Below are 26279 nucleotides of genomic sequence, written 5' to 3'. Positions count from 1 at the left end.
AACAATGTAAAGGTTCTCATGTACTTGGGACTAACAACTATGTACAATAATACAATAGTCTCAGTTTAGTCATGATTGGTTTCTATTGAGAGGTCCCCTTATTTAAAAAGAAGTTGTATGTAGATCGGTGTTTCTCAGCCTGGGGTTCATGGCCCCTGGGGGGTCACAAGGGGGGGGGGGTCAGAGGGGTTACCAAACACCATCGGAAACACAGTATTTTCTGTTGGTCTTGAGAGTTCTGTGTGAGAAGTTTGGCCCAATTATATTGTTGGTGGGATTCAGAATGTTATTTGATTGTAGGTGAACTATAAATCCCAGCAACTACAATTCCCAAATGTCAAAGTCTGTTTTCCCCAAACTCCACCAGTATTCACATTTGGGCATATTGAGTATTTGTGCCAAGTTTGGTTCAGATCTATCATTGTTTGATTCGCAGTGCTCTCTGGATATAGAACTACAACTCCAAAACTCAAGGTCAATGCTCACCAAACCCTTCCAGTATTTGCTGTGGTCATGGGAATTCTGTGTGCCAAGTTTGATTCAGTCTCATTGTTGGTGGAGTTCAGAATGTTCTTTGATTGTAGGTGAACTATAAATCCAAACAAGTACAACTCCCAAATGACAAAATCAATCCCCGCAACCCCCAGTATTCAAATTTGGGCGTATCGGGTATTTGTCCCAGATTTGGTCCAGTGAATGAAAATACATCTTGATATTTACATTTTGATTCATAACAGTAGCAAAATCACAGTTATGAAGTAGTAACAAAAATAATTTTATGGTTGGGGTCACCACAACGTGAAGAACTATATTAAGGGGTCACAGCATTAGGAAGGTTGAGAAACACTGTTGTAGTTAAGAGACGGTTGCTCAGCATATTTCAAGACAGAGAGGTCCCATGGTTTATCCCAGTACTTCCAGTTTTTAAAAGTCAGATAGCAGCTGAAGGGAACAGTACTGGTGGATGGCATCTTCATAACTCTATTTGCTGGCATGGTGGAAGCTGGAAGAGTACTCCAAAGGAATGGGATGATTCTATAACTTTCCACTATCACTTGTGATTTCTGCCCCAGCAATTCACAAGGCATTGCAAAGTAAGTATACTGATGTGCACATACTGGCCCTTTCTTCTCCTATCTTTTGCTTAACATCCTGGAGTGTCTCTTCCTCTTGCTCTCAGACTTGCCATTTTTCATTTGAAATTCATTGATGCTTCCAAGAGCTGTTCTCTCTCCTTCCTCTTCACATCAAAGGAACAGACTGGCTGTGAATGACAGTAATGTTTCGCATTGTGTTTTCTCTATCTTTTTCGCTTTGTTATTGTTGTAGTTCGTTCATTTTACATTGCTTGGAGAAGCAAAGACAAGCTCTACAGAAGTTTTTGCATATTATCATCCCATTACAAAAAAAAGGAATAATTAAAGGCACCCTTGATAACGGGCAAGCTTATTTCTTCTTCATGGTCTGGCATTGTCGAACTCTCTCTATGACACACTCACAACAGCAAAGAATTTCAAAGAAAACAGGTTGCTACAAAGTGGCTGCCATGTGGACGAAAAGGAACTGAGGAGTTTGGGCAGCAATCAGATATACAGAATCACTAGGAGAAAATATTTGAGTGTTAACCATGCCCACCCTCCTGAGGGCATATATATCTGATTGCTGCCCAAACTCCTCAGTTCCTTTTCGTCCACATGGCAGCCACTTTGTAGCAACCTGTGTTCTTTGAAATTCTTTGCTGTTGTGAGTGTGTCGTAGAGAGAGTTCGACAATGCCAGAGCCAGCAAAGTCAGCACCTGCAGCCAAGAAGGGGTCAAAGAAAGCAGTGACCAAGACCCAGAAGAAGGGCGACAAGAAGTGCAGAAAGAGCCGCAAGTAAAGCTACTCCATCTATGTCTACAAGGTGCTGAAGCAGGTCCACCCTGACACTGGGATCTCCTCCAAGGCCATGAGCATCATGAACTCCTCCGTCAATGACATCTTTGAGCGCATCGCCAGTGAGGCCTCCCGCCTGACACACTACAACAAGCGCTCCACCATCACTTCTCGCGAGATCCAGACTGCCGTCCGCCTCCTGCTTCCCGGGGAGCTGGCCAAGCACGCCGTCTTGGAGGGCACAAAGGCCGTCTCCAAGTGTTTTGAGATGAAGAGGAAATGGAGAAAAAACAAGACTTGTTCTTGTTGTGATAAAGTCCTTGCAGGACCAAGTATGTCTGTGAAGAAAAACCTTATGAGTGGTAATTATCTTGTTCAGCTGGTTAAGTAGGTCAACCACACCCAAGAGGCTATAACTGTTTGAGTTTCTTTGAATATATTCTGGTTCACCAGCGTGGAGTTCTAGCAGGAGAGATCCTGAGGGAGAGCTTCTGGAGAGCCTTTTCTCGGAGGAGACCTATGGACAAAGGCTTGGCTCTGGGGAGCAGTTTGGAGAAGCTACTCTGAAAAGGCTGTGGTGAAATAGCTATTTACTTCAGGTTTATTTTGATCTCTCATTTGCTGTAAAATAAAGATGCCTTATTTTATGTTTCTTACAAAGACTGTGTAAATATGTTGCACTGGTGATTTTTGTATGCAACATTGCCAGTTTTGTTTCATCTCTGCAAAGTAAAGAATAAAGATTTTTTTTGTTCACTTTTACTACTGGTCTGTGAGTCTTATGCATTTGGACTTTGGGCGTTGGGAAATCTGGCTAAAACACTCGCTGTGTAACAGTTCTTGCTTCAGATCCTCAACATGCTAAGTGCCTCTCCCACTGTCCACCTTCTACATGCAGGCAGTGGCTAACAGTCCCCCACAAGTCCTTGGGGAAGTAAAAAAAAAAAGGCAAAGACCCTGCCCACAGAGACAGGAAAAGGCAGATGAGCCGAAGCCAAAAAAAGAAGGCCGTGACAAGGAAAGCATGTCTCAGATTCAAGACCATCCAGGGTTTATAAGTGATTGATTACCTCTCCAACAGAGCCTAAGAGCCCTCGACCCAAGGCACTGTCCATTCCAGGGATAACCAACAAATATTTGGAGGGTAAGCTACCTGACTCTCCCCCTTGGTTAGATCAACCATCGGTTACAAAAGAGCCTCACGAATTGGACCCCAGGGAACTCCTCTTCTGGCATACAAAGGCAACCTGGGATTGGATCAGGGCCTGCCTCGGCCAAGAACCTCAATATCTCCATCACAGCTAACCAAGATAGACAGGATTATATGCGGGAGCTCTTGAGGGACCGTTACGCCACGGGGCCGTGATGCCGCATCGAGACTGATTTCCCCTCCACCCCCAAGTCTATTGGGGGAGTATGCCCCTATGCCTTTCGATAAGGAAGACGGCATCTATACCATACATTCCCACTTATGATCTGACATGTATTTATTTATTTACTATATTTATGTCCCACCCTTCTCGACCCGGAAGGGGACTCAAGGGGGCTTACAGCAGAGGCAAAATTCAATGCCTTAAACAAATCAACAATTAAATAACATTTGGTTAAAAATCTAAACGAGGTTAAAAGCAATTAAAACATAAACAATTCCACTTACAGCTATAAAATCACATTATCCACAATCAAGATCGGGCCATTCCAATGATCGTTACACATAAGTTGAGTTGGTGTATTTGACATCTTTCTGATACCCTGATGTATTACTAGATCCAATAGTCTCAGAGATGGATCCACCATCCCCCACTGATATGGGTCTGCCGTTCAGGTCCACAACTCCTCAACTTTGGATGACCACTGACACGTCTTTAGACAGTTGGGGCACATTCTGTCTGAATCATATGATCAATGAAAGATGGTCACATGCCAAATCTGTGCAACATATCAATTACTTGGACCTTCTGCCAATCTTCAAAGCTCTGAAGGCATTTGAGAAATTGATTACTCACCATAGCATCCAGGTGTCCACAGACAACAACAGTAATGTTTTATATAAACAAGCAAGGCAGCACCACATCAAGGTTATTATTAAACCTGAAGGGATCAATACGGCACCGGTACATAGAGTGCAGAGTGTTTCTACACACCATCCATTTCCCAGGAAAAGGCAATTATCTGGCAGATTCATTGAGCAGGATTCCGGTGACATGCCACGAGTGGTAGCTCAAAACGTCCTTACTACTCCAACTGTTTGAGGACTGAGATTCTCTAGGTGTAGATCTCTTTCCAACAAAGGCGAACTCGCATTGCCCCTCCAGGGATGGGTTGATGGGAGCCCTTCCACACAGCCATGTAACCCAGAAAATTAAGGCAGAAAATCCCACAATATCAGCTTTGAACTGGGTTATCTGAGTCCACACTGCCATATATTCCAGTTCAAATCAGAAAATGTGGGATTTTATTCAGCTCTGTCGATGGGGCCTGGGAAACACATTCAAGATAATCTGGAATCAGAATAAAACATATGCTTTCCCTCCAATCATGTTGATTCTGAGGCTTCTCGGGAAAATCCCAATGGACAACACCCATTGCATTCTAGTAACCCCTTGGTGGACTCAGAGGTTTTGGTTCAGCAAGCTACTAAGAATATCAAAGCACAAATTTTGCCACCTTCCACTGCAGGACAATCTTCTGACGATCAACAACAGTTGAGTCCACCACCTGACCACAGCCACACTGAACCTGCCAGCGCGAAGATTGGTTTCTAGGCTTGATACCGAAGTTGATAGTGCATATTATCGAGGTGATCAAACGCTCTCAACTCATTTGTCCTATGCTAGGAAGTGGTACACGTACCTATGTCATCCCATGGGTTGGAACCCCATTCAGCCTCTATATCAGATCTACTAGAGTTCCTGGCTTTTTTTTTTTTACCAGACAGGAAATTCTCATTTTCCTCTGTCAAGGTTTACCTCTCATCACTGTCTTTTTAATCTCTGTATTTTTAATTACAACGTTTAGGCAGGAACTCTTGTATCTCTCATCCCTTCATTAAAGGTTTTCTTAAGGGATATAAACTACAGCTTGACAACTCATAGCCTTCCAAATGACTCAACTCTCACGATTACCAAAAAAACATGGTCAAGGACAGGTTTCACTTCACTCCCTTTTATCAATTGTGGGGCTGATGGCCATGAAATGCATGTACTTGCTGACAATACTGTATAATAGGGATGTTCTTCCAACTGCAACTCGAAACATCACTAGCCAACATAGCCAGTGGTGAGGAACAGCCGGTGGATTACATGGATTCCCTACTCTGTCGTTGTATGTCTTGAAGTAATTTCCAATTCAATTTATTATTTATTTATGTCATTTTTATCCCACCCATTTCAGCCCGAAGGCAACTCAGGGTGGCGTACAGACCGGCAACAATTAGATGCCACATATATTTACATATTTATTTTTTATTTATTTATTTATTTGCTTTATTTCTATACCGCATTTTTCAGCCTAATTAGGCGACTCAATGCGGTTTACACAATACAGGTTATCACAACAATATCCTAAGCAGTTAAAACACATCATACACAACAGACAAAATCAACAATCATTATCATATCATAACGCCTCGATAACAAATCAGAACCCGTTCTCATAATCCTTGTACCATTCCTATGTTCAATTTTTACCGTCTTCCTGTGTTCAGTTACACTGTTTAGCCAAACGCTTGTTCGTAGAGCCAAGTCTTAACCTTCCTACGGAACGCCAGCAGCGAAGGGGCCTGTCTGATGTCTACAGACAGTTTAAAGTCTGTCAGTTTAAAGTCTATCAGTTTAAAGCAATTAAACACATCATAAATACATATAAAATCCATAAAATCATAAAAAACTATAAAAACCAATAAAAAACACTGTCTTCCAGTCCAAATTCCTCATCTGTCCGAATTCCAGTCCAAATTCCTCATCCGTTTACATATGCTCGTATTACAATTTTGTGTTTAACTGGTCACGCTGAAGCTCCAAACACTTTTTTGAAAGGCCAGGAGGGAGGGGGCCGATTTAATAACCCTGGAAAGGGAGTTGCACAGCCGAGAGGCCACCACTGAGAAGGCCCTGTCTCTCGTCCCTGACAGACGTGCCTGTGATGCAGGTGGGATCGAGAGCAGGGTTCCCACGACTGAGCTGGGAATCAAGTCTTGAACTACAGAGTTGTAGTCCAAAACTCAATCTACTACACCTTGCTGGCTTGCATTCTACTATATATGAGGGTTATCCGGAAAGTAAGATTACAAGATGTTTTTAAATACAAAGAATGAATATATTTCAATAAAACTTACATGGATTGTAGCATAGGTATTACATTCTTTTTCCAAGTAATCACCATTCAGTTCAATACATTTTGTTATCTGCGGAACAAGTTTTTGATGCCTGTGTCATAGAAGTTTCCCTCCGCTTTTTTCAGCCAGTCCGTCACTTCGATTTCCCCCTTGTTATCGTTGGAAAAGTGTTTCCCACCCAGGTGTTCCTTCAATGTAATGAGCATATGATAGTCATTGGGTGTGAAATTGGGGCTGTGAAAGGGGTTGCTTAAAGCATCCCAACCAAATAAAGTCAACAACTCTTGCGTTGCGTGAGTGGTGTGCGGATGTGCATCGTCATGAAGGAGACAGACTCCCGCTATCATCATCCCACAATGTTTGTTTTGGATGGTTCTGCAAAGTTTCTTCGTGGTCTCACAATATATTCCAAATCCATTGTGTCACATGCTATCTTGGCATTATGCTCTCTCCATAAACTGAAACAATTTTGTGATGAATTGCAGCGGTGTTCTTGCCCTTAGCATTTAGATAGCATATTACAGCACAAACTTCGCACTTGGAGGGAAACAGAATGTGGGCACTCATCTCTAAACTTCACCAAAACGCCAATTGATGAGCTACTGACGACTGGCACTGCTTGTTCGCTTCCACTGGCTTCCCACTACACGGCAGTGATACCAACATCCCTCACGAAAATTCCCCTTGAGAGCTACATGCTTTGTAACCTTACTTTCCGGGTAACCCTCTTAGTATAGCCTAAAAGCAAGCTCATTCTGCAAGCACTTGCCATTGTAAAATCAAATCAGTGCTTTCTGGCCATTAGGAGGTCACATTAAAAATCTTGTAGGGGAAACTTGAAGTTTGTAAAATATGAACACATTAGAAAAGGACAAAACAGCTCCCCAATTATTTTATCAGTATTGGGCATGCTCAGTGGTTACAGTGCCATGGCTTTATCCTGTAAAATCCTGGGATGTATAGTTTGTTGTGGCAGCAGAGCTCTCTGACAGCAGAGAGTAAATATTTCACAAAGTTCCAGATTCCAGAGCATTGAACCATGGCAGTTAATATGGTCTCAAACTGCTACCATTCTGCAATGTGGGTACAACCCCAGTCACCAAAGTGTGCTCTGACCTTCAAGAAGCACTGCCTGAACATCAAGCAAAAAGTGGGTGCTAGTAACAATATCATATGAAAGCTGACTGGCACAACCTGGGGATCACAACCAGACACAGTGAAGACATCTGCCCTTGCGCTATGCTACTCTGCTGCTGAGTATGCATGTCCGATGTGGAACACATCTCACCACACTAAAACAGTGGATGTGGCTCTTAATGAGACATGCCGCGTTATCACGGGGTGTCTGCGCCCTACACCACTGGAGAAATTACAATGTTTAGCCAATATCGCAGCACCTGACATCCGCCGGGAAGTAGCAGCCAATAGTGAAAGGACCAAGGCAGTGACATCTCCAGCCCATCCCTTGTTTGGGTATCAGCCAGCACGTCAACGACTTAAATCAAGAAATAGTTTTCTTAGATCTACAGAGACACACCCCAGCAAGCGAGAGTACAAAAGTGGCAGGCTCAAACCCAGAACCTCAATCAATGGCTGATACCAAATGAGACACTCCCCGCTGGGCACACAGAAAACTGGGCGACTTGGAAGGCGCTGAACAGACTGCGCTCTGGCACCACAAGATGCAGAGCCAATCTTAAGAAATGGGCTACAAAGTGGAATCCACAACATGCAAGTGTGGAGAAGAGCAAACTACAGACAACCTGCTGCAATGCAACATGAGCCCTGCTACATGCACAATGGAGGATCTCCTTGCGGCAACACCAGAGGCACTCCAAGTGGCCAGATACTGGTCAAAGGACATTTAATCAACTACCAAGCTTGCAAATTCTGTGTTTTGTCTGTTTGTTTGCTTGTTTTTGTTAAAAATGTAATACAAATGTCTGGCTGCTGATGACACGATAAATAAATAAAAATAACCAAAGTGGTATGTCACAACTATGGGAAAATAGATACTATTATGATTAAAATACCAAACAAAATCACAATAAACAATCAATTTGAGAAACAGCAAAACAACAGAATAGACAAATCAACCCAACCCAACTTAAAACACTTGGAGCAATGCCAAGGTTTTACCCTAGAGGCCCAAGAGCATTGGAAAATTGGCATCAGTTGTAACTTATTAACAGCAGCGGTAATATCTATTTCAAATGTTTTTATCCTGCCATTGCTTTTATGATCATATGCAGTAAATCAATAGAATGAATAGGCTTTAAGTTCTGCCAAGAAAACCTTTCTTATTCACTTTGGTAACAATAAGCAAGAGAAATACCCACTAAGCACACTACATCCATACTAATCCAGCCTTTGGCCTGCTGGGTGAAATGATGGGAGTGGTAGTCCACCGTCACTGGAAGAGTGCCAGGTTGGAGACGTTTGCATAATCATCTGTGTTTTATGATCTGTTTACCTGCTTCGTCTTTCTGGCACTGTGCTGAATCAAAGTGCATCAGGATTTCACTTGTGATTCAAACTGAGCTTCAAATGCTTGAATTCTCCATTATCGTTGTCAGGTGTATTGTCAATGTGCCAGTTTGCTAGAGATTGAAGCTTGAGATAATCCAAGCGATTAATGAAGGGGTGGAAATGGAACAGAACAGTTTCGTGCTTCTCCCCAAAGCTGTTCTGGGGTGCATTTGCAGGCACGTGTCTGTCCCATTAACTCAGTGGACGCTGGCCATTAACTTCTTCATAATACCAAGAATGACCTTGACAACTAGGCAACAGATATACTATCTGCCTTGTGCCTTTGGAGTAATTCAAAAGGAATGATTTGTTTTAAACTGTTTCCTCTATTTGCAGTTGACACACTTGACCTCTAGTTTGTTGATTTCCCAGCAGTTAAACCAGGGATCTCAGAACTCTTTCCAAGGATGATCTCTGTTATTGAGCCACAGTAAATCTGCCCCTCTTGGGAAAATTTATAGTTCATCAAGAGCACCGAAATAAATATATGATTTCTTCCTTTTCTTTTTTATTAAAAGCCCTTTCTGAAGGTTTGGAACTGGGCAAAGTTCAAGATCATCGAGAACGAAACAGTAGTAGCTATAACTCCCTAAAACTGTATTGCATCTTTTTTATGGTTGTTGTAGGCTTTTTTCGGGCTATATGGCCATGTTCTAAAGGCATTTTCTCCTGACGTTTCACCTGCTTCTATGGCAAGCATCCTCAGAGGTAGTGAGGTCTGTTGGAACTAGGAAAAAGGGTTTATATATCTGTGGAATGACCAGGGTGGGAGAAAGGACTCTTGTCTGTTGGAGCTAGGTGTGAATGTTTCAACTGATCACCTTGATTAGCATTTGATTGCTTGGCAGTGCCTGGAGCAATCTTTTGTTGAGAGGTGATTAGATGTCCTTGTTTGTTTCCTCTCTGTTGTTGTGCTGTTCTTATTTTAGAGTTTTTTAAATACTGGTAGCTAAATTTTGTTCATTTTCATGGTTTCCTCCTTTTCGTTGAAATTGTCCACATGCTTGTGGATTTCAATGGCTTCTCTGTGTAGTCTGACATGTTGGTTGTTGGAGAAGCCATTGAAATCCAGCTGTCCCCTGCCATGCATTGCTGTGACCCAGTCTGTTGATCTGGAAAATAAAGTAATGAGAAAGTGGTGGTTTCTAATATATGTAATTTCTTTATGCTTGTGGGTAAACAATATTTCTTGCTGTTTCTTTGTCAGTGTTGATGTGGAGAGTGTCTGGTTTGCCCATCCTGGAACATGCAATATATCATTGTCCTTCTTTAAGGGTCCCTTTGAAATCTATGATACTATATCTGTGTGTGTGTGAATCATATCTATCTATCTATCTATCTATCTATCTATCCATCCATCTATATCTATGGCTGGATGGCTCTTTGTCTGGAGGGCTTTGATTACGTTTTGTTGCCCTGATGAAGGGAGTTGGATTGGATAGCCTTAAGTATTTTCTGTTGGTCATGGGGGTTCCGTGTGGGAAGTTTGCCCCAATTCTGTTGTTTGTGGGGTTCAGAATGCTCTTTGTATGTGAACTTTGAATCCCAGTGACTACAACTCCCAAATGTCAAGGTCTATTTACCCCAAACTCCACCTGTGTTCATATTTGGGTGTATTGAGTGCTTGTACCAAGTTTGATCCAGATCCATCATTGTTTGAGTCCACAGTGCTCTTTGGATGCAGGTGAACTACAACTCCAAAACCCAAGGCCAATGCCCACCAAACCCTTCCAGTATTTGCTGTTGGTCACACAAGTTCGGCATGCTAAGTTTGGATCAATTCCATTGTTTATGGAGTTCAGAATGCTCTTTGATTGTGGGTTAACTCCCAAACTCAAGGTCAATGGCCACCAAAGGTCAATGCCCACCAAACCCTTTCTGTTGGTCAAGGGAGTTCTGTGTGCCATGTTTGGTTCAATTCCATCATTGATGGAGTTCAGAATGCTCTTTGATTGTAGGTGAACTGTAAATCCCAGCAACTACAACTCCCAAATGACAAAATCATAATTGTTTGAGTGATGGTCACTCCTTGGATTGTGAAACATTTTGTTGTCAAATTTGGTGTGATTTTGTTCATTGGTTCTTTTATTTTTAAGGTACTCATTATGCACAGAGCATTTATATATATATAGATAGAAGATAGATTGTTCTTTCATGGTTTTCTTGCATTGCACTACAAAACAAGTGCACTGTGCTGAGGAATTCATTCCATTTTTTCAAGCTGGAACCCAGCAGTCTGATTTGGTCCTTGGTTCAAAACGTTTGAGGACCCCTGCTTTCAGGAGTGGACTCCCCACTTTAAATCCCAAGGCTGCCTATTGCAGACTCCTGGGATTTGCTGGTGAGGGAGGAGCCTTAAAAATCCCCAGCCACAGAAACCCCAGGCTTGACTAAACTACAAATCCCAGAACCCTGCAGGAGACCCCTCTCTTGGAGGTTGCTGGGAGTGGCAGTTCAGCCTTGGGCTCCTGAGAAGTTCCTGGAGCTGGCAATTCGACCCCAGGGCCAGTGGCAGCCTTACCCTGGGGTCCCCCTTCTCCTCCTTATGGGGGATTTAGGGGGGTGGCAGTGCAGCTTTAGGCTTCTTCTCCTGGTGGATGCTGGAAGGTGCAGTCCAACATTGGCCTCCAAGATGAACTGAGCCACCTCAACTGGGCTCTACAGGCCAATGGATACTCCACCTCAGAAATCAGAAGAGCTGCAAGACCAAGAACAAGCCACGAGAGTCAAGATGAAGATCCACCCAGAGGAAAAGTGTTCCTGCCATACATCAAGGGAACCACTGACCGCATAGGGAAGCTGATGAGGAAACACAACATACAAACAATCTACAAACCCACCAAGAAAATCCAACAAATGCTACGTTCAGCAAAGGACAGAGGGATCCACTCACCTCTGCAGGAGTCTACCTTATACCATGCAGCTGTGGACAAGTCTACATAGGGACCACCAAACGCAGCATTGCCCAGACACGAATCAAGGAACATGAAAGGCACTGCAGACTGCTTCAACCAGAGAAATCAGCCATAGCAGAGCACCCAATGAAGCAACCTGGACACAGCATATTATTTGAGAACACAGAAATGCTGGACCACACCAACAACCACCATGTCAGACTACACAGAGAAGCCACTGAAATCCACAAGCATGTGGACAATTTCAACAGAAAGGAGGAAACCATGAAGATGAACAAAATCTGGCTACCAGTATTAAAAAACTCAAAAATTACAACAGCAAAACAACAGAGAGTAAACAATCAGGCACATCAATTCACTCTCAACAAGAGATTCCCCCCAGGCGCTTCCAGGCCATTGAATGCAAATCAAGGTGATCAGCTGAAACATTACCCTGGTCATTCCACAGATATATAAACCCATTTTTCCTACTTCCAACAGACCTCACTACCTCTGAGGATGCTTGCCATAGATGCAGGCGAAACGTCAGGAGAAAATGCCTCCAGAACATGGCCATATAGCCCGGAAAAACCTACAACAACCCATTGGCCTCATGGTTGCCTGGGCTGGGCGCCTCCTCTTGGCGGGAATCTGGAAGTAGCTCCAAATCTAGGCCCCGCCTGTGGGCGGGCAGTGGGCGTGGCCTCTCAGCCCTGAGCTATTAGGCCCCGCCTCTTGAAGGACTGTGGGTTGGCGCTCCAGCCTTAGGACCCGCCTCTGGAATGGCGGTGGGCGTGTCCTCAAAGCTGTAGGCCCCGCCTCTTGAAGGAATGTGAGCGTGGCGCTCCCCCTGTAGGCGAATGGTGAGCGTGGCCTCCCAAGCCGGAGCTTCTTGAAGGATAGTGGGCGTGTCCTCCAAGCCCACAGCCTTTTGAAGCGTCCTAAGCCTGAGTCTCTTGAAGGACTGTGGGAGTGGCGCTCCAGGTTTGAGATGGTGGTGGGCGTGTCCTCCAAGCCTTGAGCCCCTAGGCCCCGCCTCTTGAAGGACAGTGAGCGTGGCCTCCCAAGCTTGAGTCTGTAGTCCCCGCCTCTTGACAAAGGGTGGGCGTGGCTTCCCAGACTTAGGCCCCGCCTGTAGGCGGGCGGTGGGCATGACATCCCATGCCTGAGTCTCTAGGCCCCGCCTCTGGGCGGACGGTGGGCGTGGCTTCCCAGACTTATCCCCTCCTTCCAGCAGGAGTTCCGCACAGACGCTGCGGTCTGGCGGGAAGAAGAGAGCAGCTTCGTTCTCTCCCTCAGCTTCGGCGGGAAGACAGGCAGGCATTGCGGCTCCCGCTCGGAGGAAGAGGCCGCCGCGATGCCGCTCGCGCAGCTGGGAGCCGAGCCCTGGCCGGAGGGGAACATGGAGCTGGTGGACATGGAGCTGGACGAGGCCGAGGTAGGCAAGCACGGAGGGAGGGAAGAGGGGGCGCCGCGGACCCCCGGGAGCAAGGCCCCGCCAGGCCGGACCCTTCCCTCTCCTATCCCCCCTCCCTCCACCGTCATTAGAGTAACCCGACCCTCTGCATCGACCCTATCGATCCCTATCGTGTCCTTCCCTGTAAGAGCCCTGGCGTCCTCCTTGCCTGCCTACCTTCCTGGGTTTGGAAAGAGTTGAGCAACTGGAAAGCCTTGCCTGGCTCATTGAGAGGGGCAAGGAGCCCCCAGGTTACAAACAAGGGTTGTGCTTAAGTTGCATATGTACGTAATTCAGAACAGGTACATTTCTTCAAGGGTAACTCCAGCTAAACATACACACACACGCGCGCACACATATATATCAGGCATGGGCCAACTTTAACCCTTCAGGTGTTTTGGACTTCAAGTCTCACCATTCCTTACAGCCTCAGCCCCCTTCCTTTTCCCCCTCAGCCACTTAGGGGCATGGGCGAACTTTGGCCCTCCAAGTGTTTTGGACTTCAAGTCCCACCATTCCTAACAGCCTCAGACCCCATTCTTTTCCCCCTCAGCCACTTAGGTGTAACTCCAGCTAAACACACACACACACACACACGCACACATATATATATATATATCGGGCATGGGCCAACTTTGGACTTCAACTCCCACCATTCCTAACAGCCTCAGCCCCCTTCCTTTTCCCCCTCAGCCACTTAGGGGCATGGGCGAACTTTGGCCCTCCAAGTGTTTTGGACTTCAAGTCCCACCATTCCTAACAGCCTCAGATCCCATTCTTTTCCCCCTCAGCCACTTAAGTGTAACTCCAGCTAAACACACACGCACACATGGGCCAATGTGTGTGGCATGGGCCAATGAGCCCTTCTGGTGTTTTGGACTTCAACTCACACCATTCCTAACAACCTCAGGCCCCTTCCTTTTCCCCCTCAGCCACTTAGGTGTAACTCCAGCTGAACACACACACACACACACACACATATATATATATATATTGGGCAAGGGCAAACTTTGGCCCTCCAAGTGTTTGGACTTCAACTCCCACCATTCCTAACAGCCTCAAACCCCATTCTTTTCCCCCTCAGCCACTTAGGTGTAACTCTAGCTAAACACACGCGCACACACACACACACCTTCCTTTTTCCCCTCAGCCACTTAGGTGTAACTCCAGCTAAACACGCACACACACACACATATATATGGCATGGGCCAACTTTGGCCCTCCAAGTGTTTGGACTTCAACTCCCACCATTCCTAACAGCCTCAGGCCCCTTCCTTTCCCCCCTCTGCCACTTAGGTGTAACTCCAGCTAAACATACACACACACACACACATATATATATATCAGGCATGGGCCAACTTGAGCCCTTCAGGTGTTTTGGACATCAACTCCCACCATTCCTAACAGTCTCAGACCCCATTCTTTTCTCCCTCAGCCACTTAAGTGTAACTCCAGCTACATACACAGACACACACACATATATATATCGGGCATGGGCCAACTTGAGCCCTTCAGGTGTTTTGGACTTCAAGTCCCCCCATTCCTAACAGCCTCAGACCCCATTCTTTTCCCCCTCAGCCACTTAGGTGTAACTCCAGCTAAACACACGCGCATACACACACACACAAACACACACACACACACACACATATATATATATAGTGCATGGGCCAACTTTGGCCCTCCAAGTGTTTTGGACTTCAAGTCCCACCATTCCTAACAGCCTCAGACCCCATTCTTTTCCCCCTCAGCCACTTAGGTGTAACTCCAGCTAAACACACGCGCATACACACACACACAAACACACACACACACACACACATATATATATATATAGTGCATGGGCCAACTTTGGCCCTCCAAGTGTTTTGGACTTCAAGTCCCACCATTCCTAACAGCCTCAGGCCCCTTCCTTTCCCCCCTCAGCCACTTAGGTGTAACTCCAGCTAAACACACACACACACACACACACACACAAATGTATCAGGCATGGGCCAACTTGAGCCCTTCAGGTGTTTTGGACTTCAGCTCCCACCATTCCTAACAGCCTCAGACCCCATTCTTTTTCCCCTCAGTCACTTAAGTGTAACTCCAGCTAAACATGCACACACATATACATATGCATGGGCCAACTTTGGCCCTCCAAGGGTTTTGGACTTCAACTCCCACCATTCCTAACAGCCTCAGGCCCCTTCCTTTTCCCCCTCAGCCACTTAAGTGTAACTCCAGCTAAACACACACAAACACATATATATCTCGGGCATGGGCCAGCTTTGGCCCTCCAAGTGTTTTGGACTTCAACTCCCACCATTCCTAACAGCCTCAGGCCCCTTCCTTTTCCCCCTCAGCCACTTAAGTGTAACTCCAGCTAAACACACACAAACACATCTATATAAATAAAAATGTAATGTTCGTTTGTGATATTCACAGAACTCAAAAACCACTGGACAAATTGACACCAAATTTGGACATAATACATTAACAACCCAATGTATGTCCTTCACTCATAAAAACACCAAAAAACAAAAGTCCCAAAAAGCTAAATGATGAAAAGCTACATGACAATACAGAAAAAAAGGAAGAAAAGGAGGAAAAGAAAGGAAAGAAAAAAGGAGAAGGAAGGAGAGACGGAAAGAAAAAAGGGAAACAAGGAAAGAAAGAGGGAGCGAAGGAAGGTGGGAAGATGTAGAAAAGGAGGGAAGGAAAGAAGGAAAGAGAAAAAGAAGAAAAGAGAAAGCAGAAGAGGAAGAAAATGGGGGAAGGTAGGAAGAAGGGAAGGAAGGAAGGAAAGAGGGAGGGAGGGAAGGAAGGAGGGAAAGAAGGACAGAAAGAGGGAAGGTTGGCCACAGCAACGCGTGGTGGGCACAGCTAATATATATATATATATATATACACACACACACACACACACACATACACACACACACACATATATATATCTGGCATGGGCCAACTTTGGCCCTCCAAGTGTTTTGGACTTCAACTCCCACCATTCCTAACAGCCTCAGGCACCTTCCTTTTCCCCCTCAGCGACTTAGGTGTAACTCCAGCTAAACATACACACACACACACACCAGACATGGGCCATCTTGAGCCCTTCAGGTGTTTTGGACTTCAAGTCCCACCATTCCTAACAGCCTCAGGCCCCTTCCTTTTCCCCAAAAGCCCCAAAAAGCTAAATGATGAAAAGCTACATGACAATACAGAAAAAAAGGAAGAAAAGGGGAGGGGAGGAAAAGAAAGAAAGGACAAGAAAGAGTGAGGGAAAGAAAGAAGGAAAGGGAGAGAAGGAAGATAGGAGACAAAGAGGGACAGAAAGAAAAAAGGAGAGGGAAGGAGAGATGGAAAGAAAAAAGGGAAACAAGGAAGGAAAGAGGTAGCGAAGGAAGGTGGGAAGATGTGAAGATGTAGAGAAGGAAGGAAAGAGAAAAGGAAAAAAGAGAAAGCAGAAGAGAAAGAAAAAGGAGGAAGGAAGGAAATAGAGAAGGAAGGAAGAAGAGAAGGAAAGAAGGGAAGGAAGGAAGGAAAGAGGGAGTGAAGGAAGGAGGGAAAGAAGGACAGAAAGAGGAAAGGTTGGCCACAGCAACACGTGGCAGGCACAGCTTGTGTGTGTGTGTGTGTGTGTGTATGTGTATGTGTATATATATATATCTGGCATGGGCCAACTTTGGCCCTCCAAGTGTTTTGGACTTCAACTCCCACCATTCCTAACAGCCTCAGGCCCCTTCCTTTTCCCCCTCAGCCACATAGGTGTAACTCCAGCTAAATGCACACACACACACACACAAATGTATCAGGCATGGGCCAACTTGAGCCCTTCAGGTGTTTTGGACTTCAGCTCCCACCATTCCTAACAGCCTCAGACCCCATTCTTTTTCCCCTCGGCCACTTATGTGTAACTCCAGCTAAACACGCACGCACACACACACACATATATCTTGGGCATGGGCCAACTTTGGCCCTCCAAGTGTTTTGGACTTCAACTCCCACTATTCCTAACAGCCTTCTTTTTCCCCCTCAGCCACTTAAGTGTAACTCTAGCTACACACACACACACACACTCACTCTGAGAGGGAAAAGGAAGGGGCTTGAGGCTGTTAGGAATGGTGGGAGTTGAAATCCAAAAACACCTGGTAGGTGGAAGTTGGCCCACACCTGAGATATATCCTTTGGTTGGCTTAGGGAACGGTGAACACTTCTGTGGTGTTTCCTTTACCAGCTCTTTCTGAAGATTTCACCCCACTTTCTGTCCCTGTTGGAATTGGATTTTGGAAAATCTGGCTTGTTATTGAAGGAAGGATTAGAAAGAAAGCTTCGGCAGAGACCCCCCCCCCTCCCCGTATAACTCTTCCAAGAGGCGGATTTCCTTTCCTAGATGCAGATTTCTCTCACTTCCTGTTGTCTCACCCCCGTTCTTAACTAGGAGTAATTTGTACGTTGTATTTGCAATTTGGGGGCTGTCTTTACTTTTAATAAATGTGTTTTATAATATATTTTATTATATATGCATTTGATTGTATGCATTTTATGTTGATGTGTTTTAACTGTCAAGCCATGAGATGAGGCACATAATAAATTTTTATTATTGGTACACAACAAGATTAGTACACAGCAAACAAGATCATTCTGCTGGTTGTTGAAATGGATCACACACCAAGTGTCTAGGACTGTGTGATGTATCGGCGAATAATGTGTGTAGATCCCAGTAGGGTGGCCTTTTGCAGCTGACGGGTGGTAATTTTTGTCAGTGCTGATTGTTTTTAAGTGCAGCCCACGGCCTTTAGGCACTGCACCCAGTGAGCCGATCACCACTGGGACCACCTCGACTGGCTTGTGCCAGAGTCTTTGTAGTCAATTCTTCAATAACTTGGGGGACTGCCTGGAATTTGTCATGCTTGCTGTGATCTTTCCTTTGCCCTGAGTGGGCCTGAGGCATGGAGCGCCATGCTGGTAAAGGGATGAGGGCATCCTCCTAGTGGGCTTTTCACTTGGAGAATGGAGGCCAGGGTCAAGGCTCATTCTTGGCTCCGATGCCTGTAATAATGGAGGTGCTCAAATGCCTGGAGTCGCTTCCTGCAAAGAAGATCTGGAAGGGATGAAGGGAAGTGCAGAAGGCGAGAGGAACCGGGATTAGTACAGGTGTCACAGAGATTGTGTGTTGACATCCAAGACTAGTGTTTGGAGGGAGAAAAGAACTGCAGACTTTGGGGTCATTCACCTTGAACAATGAGAGAGGTTCCTGTGTGTAGATGAGAAGGATTTGGTCATGTTTGGGAGCAAATCCTCACTAAACCGTGGCGCGAATGCACCACACTGTTCCGCAATCTCCGAGGTTCAAGTATGTATCTGAAGGTGCTTCCTGGAGGGTCGTTCCCAGTTGGTGAAGCTGGGGGACTCCTGCTCGGACCCCTGGCCATTGACTTGTGGGGTCCCGCAAGGCTCTATTCTGTCTCCCATGCTATTTAACATCTAACGCTGGGAGAGGTCATCCAGAGTTTTGGGGTACGGTGCCACCTCTATGCAGATGACACCCAACTCCACTACTCATTTCCACCAGATTCCAAGGAAGCCCCGAGGATACTGGACCAGTGCTTGGCCGCTGTGATGATCTGGATGAGGACGAACAAGCTGAGGATCAATCCTGACAACACAGAGGTCCTCCATGTCAGTCACTCACCTGACCCGGGTATTGGGTGGCAACCTGTGCTGGACAGGGTTGCACTCCCCCTGAAGTCACAGGTCCACAGCTTGGGGGGGGGGGGGGGAGTTCTCCAGGATTCAGCGCTGACGCTTGATGTGCAGATATCGGCGGTGGCCAGCTGCGACCATACTTTGTGAAGTCTTATTTGACCACAGTGGTCCACGCCTTAGTTACCTCTAGACTGGATTACTGCAGGGCACTCTACGTGGGGCTACCCTTGAAGACAGCCCAGAAATTACAACTTGTCCAACGATCGGCAGCTAGATTAATAACTCGGGCTAGTTACAGGGAGCGGTTGACCCCCCTGTTTAAGGAGCTCCACTGGCTGCTGTTTATTTTCCGGGCCCAGTTCAAGGTACAGGTTATCACCTATAAAGCCCTAAATGGTTTGGGACCCGCCTACCTTCATGACCGTATCTCTCTCCATGAGCCAACCCGGGCCCTTCGATCTTCGGGGGATTGTGGAAGTTGAAGTCCAAAACAGCCGGAGGGCCCAAGTGTGCCCATGCCTGGGCTAGATACCCCTGCGTTAAAGCAGTGTTTCTCAACCTACCTAATGCCATGATCCCTTAATACAGGTCCTCATGTTGTAGTGACCTCCAAACATAAGATTATTTTCATTGCTACTTCACAACTGTAATTTTGCGACTGTTATGAATCATAATGTAAACATCTGATATGCAGGATGTATTTTTATTCACTGGACCAAATTTGGCACAAATACTCGGTATGCCCACATTTGAATACTGGTGGGATTGGGGGCGAGGATTGATTTCGTCATTGGGAGTTAAAGTACACTTTCGATCAAAGAGCATTCTGAACTCCACCAACAATGGAATTGAATCAAACTTGGAACACAGAACTCCCATGACCAACAGAAAATATTGGCAGGATCTGGTGGGCATTGACCTTGAATTTTGGAGTTGTAATGCAACTACATCCAGAGAGCACTGTGGACTTAAATAATGATGGATCTGGACCAAACTTGGCATAAATACCAAATGTGAACACTGGTGCAGTTTGGGGGAAATAGAGTTTGTCTTTTGGGAGTTGTAGTTGTTGGGAAGCTCACCTACAATCAAAGAGGATTCTGAACCCCACCAACAATAGAATTGGGCCAAACTTTCCACACAGAATCCGCATGCCTTGAAGGGATTCGTTGGTGCGGGCCTTTTTCCAGCCTCGCAGGCTCCCCCTCATACATACATGCCCATCACACTGCCATGTGCTGAGCACGCCTGCTCTCCCCTCCCCACTTGGAGTCTCAGAAACAGCCAATCATACTAGAGCAGGGCTTTTGGTGGGAGGATTCACTGTCTGTTTCTAAAAAGGAATAAAGGATAGGCAGATCTTCAGCCTTCTCTGCCAAAGGGGTTCCAAAGACCATCAGAAATATGTGTTTTCCGATGGTCATTGGTGACCCCTCTGAAACCCCTCTTGTGACCCCCCAGGAGTCCTGACCCCCAGGTTGAGAAATGCTGTTCTGGATCTTACTGTTTTTTTTAAACAGTCAGTTGGTTCAGTGCAAGAACTAAAGGAGAATTTTAGTCTTCTGTTCAATAAAAAGGGAAAGAACTAGATTCCTTTCCCCTCCTCCCCTTCCTCCTTTTCTCTCTCTCTCTCAAAAGGATTTGGTCCCTATGGGGTTTCCTCTGATTCCTTTCCTTTCAAAAGAAGAATGTTGCATCATTATGGAAATAACTCAATACCTTAAAACACTGTTCAATTTGCAGTCAAAACCAGCAGCCTATGTATTTTTTTAACATTTTAGAAAAGGAGTTCCAAAGCACAAGACTAATTCTTAGGTGAAATGTGGGGCCTTTTCACAATATGGTAGGGTTTAGTTCTAGGAACTTGCTCCCCCCCCCCCACCCCAGTGGGTACTAAAATATGTGAAAGTCCCGTTCTATTATTACAAGGGTGGGTCAAAAAAAATTGCCTCCTGCATCCTAAAAAGGTTATGAATGAACCTGTAACAGCAGAAGTTGCTACAGATCATAACCTGAACTGTCCTTGACACAAAACTAATGTTTCTGTGTTTAATTGTGATTTTATATTGTTTATGTGCTTTTTATATTGTTTCTTGTATTTAATTTTTATTTATATTTTATTGTTGTAGGTTATTAGCATTTCCGTACTGTGTTGTAGGGCTTGGCTTCATGTAAGCCACCCCAAGTCCCCTTGGGGAGATGGTGGCGGGGTATAAATAAAATATTATTATTATTAACATAGTCACCATCAATTTGTACAAATTGCAACATTGTTTAACCCAGGCATCGAAACCATTTTGGAACAATTCAGGGTTTTGCTGAATTTGAGCGTCATTCAAGCTGTTTGAGCGTCATTCAAGTCGTTGACTCTGAAACCATGTAGGTTATCTTTCAGAGATCCAAGCAGGTCAAAGTCCATTACAGTGTGTCCCCATTAACATTCTTCAAGCCTTTACAGATTTCCTTAGGTGCTCTAATAAAAGTTAGAGCAATGGAGGCATTACTTTTTTACTGGAGTTACACTGTAAACATGGACCTGTTCTGACTTATATACAAGTTCAGTATTTTTTGTTGGTCATGGGGGTTTTGTGTGGGAAGTTTGGCCCAACTACCGGCTGTTAGGAATTGTGGGAGTTGACGTCCAAAACACCCGGAGGGCCCAAGTGTGCCCATGCCTGGGCTAGCTACCCTTGCATTAAAGCAGTGTTCCTCAACCAACCTAATGCTGCGACCCCGTAATGCAGGTCCTCGTGTTGTGGTGACCTCCAACCACAACATTATTCCAGCAACTACAACTGTCAAAGGTCAAGGTCTGTTTTCCCTAAACTCCACCAGTGTTCACATTTGGGCATATTGAGTAGTCAGGCCAAGTTTGGTCCAGATCCATCACCGTTTGATTCCACAGCCCTCTCTGGATGTAGGTGAACTTCAACTCCAAAACTCAAGGTCAGTTGCCCACCAAACCCTTCCAGTATTTTCTGTTGGTCATGGGAGATCTGTGTGCCAAGTTTGGTTCAATGCCATTGTTGGTGGAATTCAGAATGCTCTTTGATTGTAGGTGAACTATAAATCCAAGCAACTACAACTCCCAAATGACAAAATCAATACCTCCCCAACCCTACCAGCATTCAAATTTGTCCGTATCATGTATTTGTGCCAAATTTGGTCCAGTGAATGAAAATACATCCTGCATTTCAGATATTTACACTACGATTCATAACAGAAGCAAAATTACAGTTATGAAGTAGCAATGAAAATAATTTTATGGTTGGGGGTCACCACAACATGAAGAACTGTATTAAGTGGTCGCGGCATTAGGAGGGTTGAGGAACATTGTCATAAGGTGTTGATGTTGACGTTCAAGCAGAAACATAGTGCTATAACTGTGTGGTATGAAAGGGCCCATACTTCGGAGCATGGTAGCCCCTTCCATAGGGAGTGCATCTGAGGCCCCTTCTACACGGCTGTATAAAATCCGGATTATCTGCTTTGAACTGTATTATATGGCAGTGTAGATTCAGATAATCCAGTTCAAAGCAGATAATGTGGATTATCTGTCCCGATATTCTGGATTATATGGGAGTGTAGAAGGGCTCAGAGAACATATCTGGGTCCTCCTACATCCAGCTCTTCTCATAGAAACGTGTTTGGGACATGAGCACGGTAGCTATATTCCCTGTGAGGGTCAAGCCGAAAACCCTGGCCATCTGTCTGGTGTGAGATGAGTAAGAAACCAAATTGGTTGTATTGTTTGTACTATGACAAATAACAGATGTGGGATTCGAAGGGCATTCAAAACATTGCACACCAGATAGTAGAATATATAAACTGCAGATCACATGCATAATTTTTACCAGTGTTCCCTACATGTAATACATTAGCACATCAAACAGAAGGCTGTGTTAACTAAATCTCTCTCTCTCTCTTACTGATGCCTTATTATCTTAATGCTCCTTCAAGTAGATGGATAAACAGACTCATTCCTGAACATAACTGACTAGCATCTCTTGAATGTGGGTGTTTTTTGTGTGCGTACAGAAAATAATTTGTGTGTGAACATGGGCCCTTTTATTCTGCAGTATTACAACATTGTTTTTCCACAATGACTGATGTAATCCCATCTATAACAGTGTTTCTCAACCGCCCTAATGCCACAACCCCTTAATACAGTTCCTCATGTTGTGACCCCAAACCATAACGTTATTTACATTGCTAGTTCATAACTGTCATTTTGCTACTGTTGTGAGTCGTAATGTAAATATCTGAAATGCAGGATGTATTTTCATTAACTGGACCACATTTGGCAGAAATACCTGATACACCCACATTTGAATATTGGTGGGGTTAGGGGAGGGATTGGTATTGTCATTGTCATTGGGAATTATAGTTACTGGGATTTATAGTTAACCCACAATCAAAGAGCATTCTGAACTCCATAAACAATGGAATTGAACCAAACTTGGCATGCAGAACTTGTGTGACCAACAGAAAATACTGGAAGGGTTTGGTGAGCATTGACCTTGAGTTTTGGAGTTGTAGTTCACCTATATCCAGGGGGCACTGTGGACTTAAACAATGATGGATCTGGACGAAACTTGGCATAAATACTCAATATTCCCAAGGTGGAGATTGGGGAAAGTAAACTTTGACATTTGGGAGCTGTAGCTGCTGGAATTTCTAGTTCACCTATAACCAAAGAGCAGAACCCCACCAATGATAGAATTGGGCCAAACTTCCCACACAGAACCCCCATGACCAACAGAAAATCCTGTGTTTTCTGATGGTCTTTGGCAAACTCCTTGACACCCCCCTCGTGACCCCCCAGTTGAGAAACACTGATCTATAAAATCCTAGGATTGACAAGTTAGGGGAGGAGTGTTAGGGGTTCTCAGCCAGCTGCCCAAATTTTCAAAACCCAAGATACCACAGAAAGGAGCTGTGATAGTTAAGTGGAACAATCTATATAAATAAAAATGTAATGTTTGTTTGTGGGATTAACATAACTCAAAAACCACTGGATGAATTGACACCAATGTGGACACAATACACCTATGAGGCCAATAAGTCACCATCACTCATAAAAACACTGGGAAACACAGCAGAAGAGACTTTAAAAGCAAAAAAAAATTGCATTACAATGCATGCGCAAAACCATACACACACACACACAAAACACAAAACACATATACAAAGACTGGGCTACAGCAACACGTGGCAGGGAACAGCTACTAGCACCATAAAGGCGTAGTGTGGATGGACCCCATGTGCACCTTTCTGTCCCTCACAAACTGGTATCCTGTTGGTGTCTAGCCCCTGCTGGAGGAGACCAGTTCAGTCAATCATTGAATGGTGCATGAACATGTAGACAACATAATAGGTGCAGTGGGTCTTTCATAGTTAGGATGAAATTGGATTTAGGTCTCAATCCATCTGAAATAATGTACTGCCCCTTGATTTTATTCTTGATTCTTTAAACTCGTAGAGTTTACACATTCCTTATCCTGTACTCTGAAGCACCAATATTCCAAAACCCATGTTTTTCAAAATATTTTATTTATTGTATCAGAAACGAATTGAGAATACAGTTATAATGTATAAAAAACCACAAGGTAAAAACTTTGTCATTATACTCAATTTCCTTTGACAAGTAGCTGGCCACTTGGAGTGCCTCTGGTGTCACTGTCAGAAGGCCCTCCATTGTGCACGTAACAGGGCTCAAACAGCATTGACTACAATGGTTTGCTCTTCTCCGCACTCCCATGTTGAGGACTCTACTTTGTAGCCCCATTTCTTAAGGTTGGCTCTGCATCTCGTGGTGCCAGAGTGCAAATCTATTCAGCGACTTCCGAATTGCCCAGCCTTCTGTGTACCCAGGAGGGAGTCTCTCATCTGGTCTCAGCCACTGATTGAGGTTCCAGGTTTTAGCCTGCCGCTTTTGGACTCTTGCTTGCTGAGGTGTTCCTATTTCTTGATTTAGGGTATTGACATGATGGCTGATATCTGAACAGAGGATAGGCCGGAGATGTCAATAATACCTTGGTCCTTTCTAGCGCTCATTTTTGCTTGATAGCCAAGCTGTGCTTCTTATAAGTCAGAGCATGGTCCAGAGTGCACACAGCCTCCAAGATGCCAAAGATGGGAAAGCCTATATATACCTCTATCTGTATACAGTGTCTGTCTGTGCTGGTTTTGACCTATAAAGCTCTATACGGTTCTGGCCCAGCTTACTTGTCTGAACGCATCCACCCCTACGTCCCACCTCGTAATCTAAGATCATCTGGGGAGGCCCTGCTCTCGCTCCCGTCAACAGCACAGATGCGTCTGGCGGGGACGAGAGACAGGGCCTTCTCGGCTGTGCCCCTCCCTCCTGGCTTTTAGAAAAAAATTAAAATCATGGTTTTGGGACCAGGCCTTCGGGCAGTAGAAGTAAATGTATGCAACATTTCAGAAAGACAATGACTGGAATGGCGATTCAACGGACAAGACTGTTTTATTGTTTTAATGATTGCTTTATTGCTTGTGGATGTACTGTTTTTAACTTGATTTATGTTTAATTGTAGTGTATAATTGTAATTGTTTATACTGGCATTGAATTTTGCCATTACTTATGTGTAAGCCACTTTGAGTCCCCCTCGGGGTGAGAAAAGCGGTATACAAATACTGTAAATAAGTAAATAAATAAATTTTGTCAGTGTATAACAGCATTGAATGTTTGCTGTATATGTGTTCTGTGATCTGCTCTGAGTCTCCTTCGGGGTGAGAAGGGTGGAATATAAATACTGTAAATAAATATCTGATTTCATCCAAATTCATTTGTCATCAGCTGTGCTACGAATTTGAAAGCCCTTTCATCACCTCCTTCACTTGCCAGAGCAAAGAGCATCCAGCAGTGTTTCAGAGCAGATCCACACTTCTACTCTGGGAAAAAAAAATAAGATACTGGATTTCTCCAGAATTCCCTCTTTGCCATATTACTGCTTTGGAATGTATGGGATACTTGGTCTTTCCAGTGTTCCGTACAGAATCCTCACCTTCGCTTCCATCCAGCCCTTATATCCCATAATTCATAGTGCAAATAGCACCATTGTATTGCTCTGAGAACCTAAAATAGCAATGAGCTCTTCCTTTTGATATGATCACAGAGATCTGGGTTTTCCAACCTACTAAAGTAAGTGGAAACTACTTCCCCTATTAAAGCCTTCAAAACACAGATGTTTGGCTGTCCAAATCATTTAAAAACTCAGCTGCAATTTCCTCCCTCCTTCAACCCACGTGGACCTTTATGTCTACTTTCTCGTCCCATTTCTCAACACATTGCTGTGGTTGGAGAATCGCCATTTCTTTGTATTCCGTTAGGCTTGATGTTTGGCTAGGTAGCTCTGTTCTCTGCATGCCAACCATGCTCTCTGGAAAGGCCAGAGCATCAAGTAACAAGTGGTATATGAGGGTAGCAGGCAGGGAAGAGGCAGGAATGGGGAGTTGCGGAGAGAACTTTTAT

At 44.7% G+C, this 26279-nt stretch overlaps 1 protein-coding gene and 1 pseudogene across 1 annotated transcript in view; both read left to right on the top strand.

Moving 5' to 3' along the window:
- The first annotated feature begins 1765 nt into the window (after window positions 1–1765).
- On the top strand, window positions 1766–2456 carry LOC132781448 (histone H2B 5-like; annotated as a pseudogene).
- Window positions 2457–12867: 10411 nt separating this feature from the next.
- RPS6KA1 (ribosomal protein S6 kinase A1) overlaps window positions 12868–26279 on the top strand; it is a 184179-nt gene continuing 170767 nt past the window's right edge. Inside the window, exon 1 of the mRNA XM_060784490.2 lies at window positions 12868–13072. Coding sequence (XP_060640473.1) covers window positions 12992–13072 — 81 coding nt within the window. The 5' untranslated portion in view covers window positions 12868–12991. The remainder of the gene's footprint in view (window positions 13073–26279) is intronic.

This window comes from Anolis sagrei, chromosome X (assembly GCF_037176765.1).
Source record: "Anolis sagrei isolate rAnoSag1 chromosome X, rAnoSag1.mat, whole genome shotgun sequence".
NCBI lineage: Eukaryota > Metazoa > Chordata > Lepidosauria > Squamata > Dactyloidae > Anolis > Anolis sagrei.
Note: the sequence above shows the minus strand (reverse complement) of the source record. Positions and strands in the feature narration are given on the sequence as shown.